Genomic DNA, 8,317 nt, shown 5'->3' on the forward strand with positions numbered 1-8,317 from the left:
CAATACTATCACCATTACTAATAGTACAGCTGCTATAAAGCGGCAGTAGACAATTTTTTTTTGCTTTAACTTATCATTATGAAGTCAATGTTGATTGCACAGTGTAATGGCTATAGAAAAATGACACCATCTGTGTTTAGATTGGTTGCCTATAAGCCTTGCTTTCAGGCTTAGAGGGGAACAAATTCTGTCTACCACCGGGTATGATCTCTCAGGAAAATGAAAGCTCAATTTATGGCACAAATGAAGTGCGTCAACCATTGCGCAACCAAAATATGAAGAGAATAACGCTTTTGTTTCCCCCGGTAGCTATCAGCAGTTATCCCCAGTAGTGGAAATGGCGGATGGTGGAACAACCAAAGTGACACTGGAAACTCTACACCGCAAGAGAAAAAGAACCTAGTTGATGGAGGAGGCAAAGAAAGCGAAGAGGGAGAGTGATAGAAACGGAGGTAAGACAAGAGTGAACCTCTTATGGGCATTCACTCAATGGAGAGAGTTCTGGTGTCGTATTGAATTCTGTTTCCCCATCGAGATCTGTTTCCCCGTAGTCAGATGAAGGCGTTCGCATGGAAACAGGTTAGCTATCAGTTACAATGAGGCTACGGTTAAGTGTTAGGTTAAGCTTAGGGTTAGACTGAAGTTAGGTTAAGGTTAGGGTTAGGTTGAAGTTAAGTTAAGGTTAGGGTTAGGTTGATGTTGGGTTAAGGTTAATCAAGCATCCCGGTGTTGTGTCGAACTCTGGCTAGGGGGTAACAGATCTCAGCGGGGAAACAGTTTGATATAACACCCAGGACTTGAGAGGGTTCCAAACCAGCATTCAGCTCATTATTTCTACTGGATCAGTAAGTAACACAGTAGTAACACAACCTGCCTATTTATTAATACTACCAGATGTTTTACTCTGCCTTTTTCATAGCACTGAGATTGGGGTTTCTAGTTCAAATTGGGATTCTTACGGTTGTTTCTTGCTTTGGACAGTAGCCAGGCTGCTAATAAACAGAAAGCAATCCGGTTGTCTTTGTGACAGTGGCACAAACAATAAAAATGTTTGGAAGCGCTAAGGGAGAGGAACATTGAAAAGTTGTCTACTGCTGCTTTCAATCACTTTGGAAAATAATGAGCTCAGTTTATACTACAGCCTTTATTATAAGGATGGGGGAAATTCGAGTCAGGGCAAAATCATGATACTAAGCCATGACAGTCTTAATATCATAACATTTCCCCTGTATGACAATGTTGAAGCACAATTAAGAGATGCTGTGAGCAGGCTTGATGTAATGATTTCTACATCTCTCAATGTTTGAATCTGAATTGTTTGAATGTTTACTCAGGGAAACATACTCATGGTTTAAGCTTTTGTAACACAAGGGGCTTAAACACATTTTGTTGTACATTTTCTTTGGATTATTGCAGTTTTCACATTTTACTATTGGTAAGAGGGGATGGAGCCTTAAATAATCATAATATCGAATCACAATATCTATAATATCATGATATTTGAAAAACTGCAACATGTATCAAATCGGCCCGAAAATATACAAACCACAATTCCAATGACGTTGGCACATTGTGTAAAACGCGAATAAAAACAGAATACAATGATTTGCAAATCCTTTTCGACCTATATTCAATTGAATACACTACAAAGAAAAGATATTTAATGTTCAAACTGATAAACTTTATTGTTTTTTGCAAATAATCACTCATTTTGAATTTGATGCCTGCAACACGTCCCAAAGAAGCTGGGACAGGGGCAACAAAAGACTGGGAAAGTTGAGGAATGCTCAAAAACACCTGTTTGGAACGTTCCACCGGTGAACAAGTTAATTGGAAACAGGTGAGTGTCATGATTGGGTATAAAAGGAGCATCCCCGAAAGGCTCAGTTGTTCACAAGCAAGGGTGGGGCTAGGTTCACCACTTTGTGAACAACTGCGTGAGCAAATAGTCCAACAGTTTAAGAACATTTCTCAACGTACAATTGCAAGGAATTTAGGGATTTCATCATCTACAGTCCATAATATCATCAAAAGATTCAGAGAATCCGGAGAAATCTCTGCACGTAAGCGGCAAGGCCGAAAACCAACATTGAATGCCCGTGACCTTCGACCCCTCAGGCGGCACTGCATTAAAAATCGACATCATTCTGTAAAGGACATTACCACGTGGGCTCAGGAACACTTCGGAAAACCATTGTCAGTTAACACAGTTCGTCGCTACATCTACAAGTGCAAGTTAAAACTCTACCATGCAAAGCGAAAGCCATATATCAACAACACCCAGAAACGCCGCCGGCTTCTCTGGGCCTGAGCTCATCTGAGATGGACTGACACAAAGTGGAAAAGTGTGCTGTGGTCTGACGAGTCCACATTTCAAATTGTTTTTGGAAATCATGGATGTCGTGTCCTCCGGGCTAAAGAGGAAAAGAACCATCCAGATTGTTATCAGCGCAAAGTCCAAAAGCCAGCATCTGTGATGGTATGGGGGTGTTAGTGCCCATGGCATGGGTAACTTGCACATCTGTGAACATGTCTGTGAATATTCTCATTCATCCAGGTCATGGTTATAAAAAGGAATTGAATTGAGTGCAGCTGGACTTGGTATATATCCGTGAAGATGTTTCGCCTCTCGTCCAAGAGGCTTCATCAGCTCGTGCCTTTCTGACTAGACTAGCTTGGTCTAGTCAGAAAGGCATGAACTGATGAAGCGTCTTGGATAAGAGGCGAAACGTCTTCACGGATATATACCAAGTCCAGTTGCACTTGATTCAATTCCTTTGGATACACATCTGTGAAGGCACCATTAATGCTGAAAGGTACATACAGGTTTTGGAGCAACATATGCTGCCATCCAAGCGACGTCTTTTTCAGGGACGTCCCTGCTTCTTTCAGCAAGACAATGCCAAGCCACATTCTGCACGTGTTACAACAGCGTGGCTTCGTAGTAAAAAGAGTGCAGGTACTAGACTGGCCTGCCTGCAGTCCAGACCTGTCTCCCATTGAAAATGTGTGGCACATTATGAAGTGCAAACTACGACAACGGAGACCCCGGACTGTTGAGCAACTGAAGTCGTACATCAAGCAAGAATGGGAAAGAATTCCACCTACAAAGCTTCAACAATAAGTGCCCTCAGTTCCCAAACGCTTGAATGTTGTTAAAAGGAAAGGTGATGTAACACAGTGGTAAACATGCCCCTGTCCCAGCTTTTTTGGAACGTGTTGAAGGCATCAAATTCAAAATGAGTGAATATTTGAAAAAAAAAAAAAACAATAAAGTTTATCAGTTTGAACATTAAATATCTTGTCTTTGTAGTGTATTCAACTGAATATAGGTCGAAAAGGATTTGCAAATCATTGTATTCTGTTTTTATTTACCTTTTACACAACGTCCCAACTTCATTGGAATTGGGGTTTGTAATTGTAATGTCAAACAGAGGAATGCATGCCGATTCCCAGCCCTACTTTGTTACCTGGATTCTGAGCTGAATGTGTTGTGGCATATTGAGCACTGGTGCGCTTTCGAGTCTCCTGTTGGGCCAAGTGACTCAGAACAATGCAAAACACTGGGGAAGGATTCAAAAAATAGACACAGTAAAATAAAAACAAATTAGTAAACAAATAACGAATGAAAGATCACTGTGCGATACCATATCAGCAAAAACAGATGCTAAAGCAGATTAAAAGTGGCAGGGATGGATTTATCGGACGGACTCATTTGAATTCTTAGTCTAATTCTTAGCTAATTCTTAGTCAAAGAAAGCAGCATGTTAAATGACATAGGAGATCGTATATCATACTGGCGCTGCAGAGCCTGTTTGACAGGGAACTTCTTGCCACAGTTCCTGCATTTGAACTCCTTCTCCTCTGTGCTGGGTCTCTGATGCAGGCTCTGAAGGTGGGCCGCCAGGATCTCTTCACTGGGGAAACTGCTCTCACACAGCAAGCAGGGGTGGTCCTCCTTCTTTATCACCAGTTCTGAATAGATACAGCACACACACACGCACAGAGCCCCCCCCCCCCCCACACACACACACACACACTCTGCTGGTATCAAATAGCACATGTCCAAGAGACAACTGCAACTTCCCCTGGATCTTCACCAAAGTTTATACTATAGAGAACAGAGTATCTGCTTTGATTCCTAGAAGTCAAACAGTGCAGCTCAGTTGTACCCATTTCAACAAGGTGCTTGGCATCTTTGCTATTCTCATCTTCATCTTTAATCACTTCTTCCTCTTCCTCCTCTTCCTCCTCCTCCATATCACTGTCCAGGTAGCCTATCAGGAGCTCCGTGTCTGTCTCAATGTCATCCACAGCCAGGTAGAAGATATTCTCGCCATCCTGCGAGGTACAAAAGGTATGAGAGCTATCAATGGTAACTACACAGCCATCGCTGTGCAACACAACACTGACAGAAACACATGTCTAATCTGGCACTGAGAGAAATGCTATTGCAGAGCATGCTGTACTTTAGCTGGTTGATCGCAATGTCAAACAAAGTTATGCCCATCGCTCTAATGTGTACGGAGAGAGGACGTGTGTGGGGGGCCGGGGGGGGGGGTTATCTCAAGGTTGACCTCATTACACCCAGACATCATTCTGCTGATTAAGACCACAGGTCAAGAGCTCAGACCCTTTAAGATGTTGTCATTAACTTTCCTGTCCTTAAAGGTCACACTAATAAAATCAAAAAGCAATTTTGTTTTAGCAATGTGGTTCCAAATATACATAAATATTAATTAGCAAGAGGAAAGTAACACAATAAATGTCATTGCTGGTGGAACCCAGAGCTTTAAGACACTTGAATGACCTTTACACGACCAATCACTTAAGACATTTGAGTATTAATGGCAGAAGCATGGCCCCAGGAACCAAAATGTTTCCTATCTTTGCTTCCTGATGTTATTTTTTTAGCTTTTGTCAGGCATGAATCTTACACTGGTGAAATATCCCAGAACTAGCACATTAACATCATGATCTGGAGTGTTTTTATGTGTGTTTGACAATGGTGTATTTTGGGGGGGGTTTTCTTCATAATCCTTGTTATTGTACATTTGAGACAATAATCATTAATATTCAAAACAAAACATAGCAAATGGAAACTATTTCCAGAAGCTTTTTTTGTAATAAAGCAAGATATTCAGAATCTCCCAAGATTTACAACTTTGCAAACTAGTGCAAAACAAAACACAACGAAGCCAATAACTTTGGAAACAATGGCAATTATCCGCTTTTACAAAAATAGGGAACGAGCCCTTGTATAAAACATATTTCATGTACTTGTCAGACGGACTTAATCTTACATCTGTATCTGTGGCATGCATAAGCAGGTAACACATTTTCAAGTTAATAAAGATAAGATAATAAACAAAGATAAGATGTGCACAAGTAACAGATTACTTTTACTTCTACCTCAGCCTCCTCCGCCTATCTAATCTTCAGTTCTAATTTTAGGTGTCATTTACTTAAGTGTGTGTACTTGAATTTGTAAATATACCTGAATGGCTGCCAAGTTTTTCTGCTCTTGCGAAGGTGCTTGATGGACAAAGCGCAGCCAATTGGCATAGCGTGGGTTACTGGCATCCAGAATATAAAGCACATCTCCCTTATTGCCTCGAACCTATGAAAAAAAAAATCAAATGCATGAGTTACATATCAACAACACAAAGTCATCAGAACTTTTCTCATTGCTTGTTCATTTCTTCTACACATCAAAGCTTTGAGGTAAAATTAGAAAACAAATTATGTGACCAGTTCAATGCCTAAAACAATGTGGTAGTTATAGATAACGACATCACAATAATATTAATTTCGGTGGTAATTATTAACTGAATTCCTGACACAAGCGATAAGAGTCAGTTTAAATCAACAAATACTGTTAATAGATCTGAAATATAATTACATGTTGCCTTTATCAGGGAAAAACACATATACTTGGACATTAACACACGCTATTGCGTATTTAAACTGAAGGCCAGGAGTTTTCTCCATTAATGTACAGATATTTTATCCATCTGGACCACTGGGACAGGTTACACGATACAAACTGGCATCTTCACCGTGGTTGGAGACACTCTCTTTTCTATGCTACAGCTGCAGACATTTTTGACCAGGTAGTACAAACACTAGTGCAGCGACAAACATGCTCCTACTCAAACAGGAAAACGTGATGAGGATGTGGCGATGCCTCTGTTGGACAGATAATATAACAAATTCAACAATCAATATTATAGTAGAATGCTGTTCTCATGAAGTTTGACGTAGTATCTTACACACTATATTGTCTGTGTAACTAGCTTTGGTGTGAGGATGCCATTTTTACAAGCGCAGGAACTGTTTACTGCTGAGCTGGCGGCACACAAGCGACAATGACTGCTACACCTTGTCTGTAGTTCTCGCTGCTACAGGGACAGATTGGAGAAATCATGGATTTCAGCTTTAAACCTTTTTTCATAATAGCGCTTGGTTAATGATGATGTTTGCCTAACCGTTCAGAAATATAATGTAAGCTTCAGCGATTACAGCATTTGCTTCATTCCATTAATTATTAACATATTATAGATATTTTAGAGTTTTACAGCTGCAGGGCATTATAAAAAGCATGCATTTAAGGCACGCATAAACAAAATACGATGGTGCTTATTAACTCGCTTAGTACTAAAACACTAAACGCAGTGGTGGAGAAATGAGCCGTGTGAGGTAGTGTACTTTGTATGCATTCACCTCCCACATCAGCCTGGTGTCCGAACTCTCATCCAGCTCACTAGGCAGCTTTTTCTCACCTGCAAAAGGACCAAACTTTTCCCCCTTGGAAAGAAAAAAAAAGTGAAAACAAAACACAGCCAAAGCCATTACTTGTTTTTGGACAACAGTGCTATTGTGAAATAGAATAAATGCTGCAATAAATTAACCACAGAATCAAGATAAAACAAAATGTTATGCATCCCCCGTGGAACTGACAAAATATGTACTATGCTGTAAGGATGAAAGGTCGGTGGTGTTCTGTTAGTCCTAATGTGGAAAGTGGATACATCCCTCAATGGTCTATACTTTCCTTTAGACCTTCCAACAGTGCAGAAATCAAGGGGGTGTGGTCAAAACGCGCTCTCCGTGAACGAAGCTTTCATGTTCATCTTCAAGACATCTGACCACATTATACAAGCCACCGTAACTAAATGGTAATAACCGATGCACGCATCTGAAATGGCTTCTAGGCAAATGCATTTGGGACCTCTCTTGATCGTCTTTCCTACCAAACGACTTGCGGTGTCAAAAGGAAAGAAACAAAAACAAAAACAAAACTAGCAGCTATGCAAAATGATGGCTAAAGTTTTGAAAGTTAGCTATACCGATTATTTGGGTCAATGTGTTAGATGTCGTGTGTGTGTGTGTGTGTGTGTGTCTGTGTGTGTGTCTGTGTGTGAAAGTGGGTGAGAGAGAGAGAAACAACTTGAGGTACAGTAGTATCTACGTGGCACTTCACGTCAGAGGAGCCTTGCCGAGCTGCGGTCGAGTTTTCTTGACAGCGACAGCAACAACGGCAACAGAAAAGTCGCCGTTTGCGCTGCCGAAATTTCATAAAATTCCGTAAATGTCCGACTTGCTGTACAAAGTCGCCGAGGCAGAAAGAAAGGGGGGGGGAACACACACACACTCACACTCATACACCCACACAACAAACCTTTTTCACTCGCCTCGCCGTGTACAGACCGATTCCATCCTGGACCTTGGACGACTTCAGAGAAAATCTGTCTGGCACATACATACCCAGCATTGTCATTGCTCGGACACGGTTGAAAGTGACTGTTTAGAAAATGTCACCGGAAGTGGATGAATGTTGCCAGTGTCAGTTTAAAAAAAAAGCTGATTGTTTCTCCGTGAAAGCGGTCCAGGTTGAACTTGCGTTGCTCCTATTGCAGGAATGTAACGCAGCGGCGCTCTGATTGGTCGAAAGTTTGCAACCAGAAGAGCGCGTCCACTGTGATCCCTTGTGGTCATTTTGTCTCGGAGAATAACATCCATCCATCCAATGTACCGATTTAAAAACTCAGAAATAGATTTTCCATTCACCCCGTAATCCATTTTGATCACATTTCATCAGTGCTCCCCCGCGGTGGCTTGATGTTACTGTATGATCCACGTCACTATTCAGTCCTTCTCAGGGATGTTCCTACCCCCATGCATCCTATCTCTGAAACATAACGGTCATCAATCACAGGTTTTGATGCACGGAGCCATTTTTCCGTTAAGTATTTTTCAGGGAAGCCTTGCTGAAATGTTAGATGTGGTTTGAGTATATGGAGCTTGTCAAGGAGGG

The 8,317-nt window shown here is 41.2% G+C and overlaps 1 protein-coding gene across 1 annotated transcript in view; it reads right to left on the reverse strand.

The window, feature by feature from the left end:
* prdm5 (PR domain containing 5) overlaps positions 1-7,774 on the reverse strand; it is a 33,000-nt gene extending 25,226 nt beyond the window's left edge. The window contains exons 1-6 of the mRNA XM_056277953.1: positions 7,682-7,774; positions 6,724-6,807; positions 5,498-5,620; positions 4,173-4,341; positions 3,798-3,975; positions 3,471-3,563 (exon numbers count right to left, since the gene is read on the reverse strand). Of these exons, the coding sequence (XP_056133928.1) occupies positions 3,471-3,563; positions 3,798-3,975; positions 4,173-4,341; positions 5,498-5,620; positions 6,724-6,807; positions 7,682-7,774 (740 nt within the window). The remainder of the gene's footprint in view (positions 1-3,470; positions 3,564-3,797; positions 3,976-4,172; positions 4,342-5,497; positions 5,621-6,723; positions 6,808-7,681) is intronic.
* Positions 7,775-8,317: the final 543 nt, after the last annotated feature.

Source organism: Lampris incognitus, chromosome 3 (assembly GCF_029633865.1).
Source record: "Lampris incognitus isolate fLamInc1 chromosome 3, fLamInc1.hap2, whole genome shotgun sequence".
Classification (NCBI taxonomy): domain Eukaryota; kingdom Metazoa; phylum Chordata; class Actinopteri; order Lampriformes; family Lampridae; genus Lampris; species Lampris incognitus.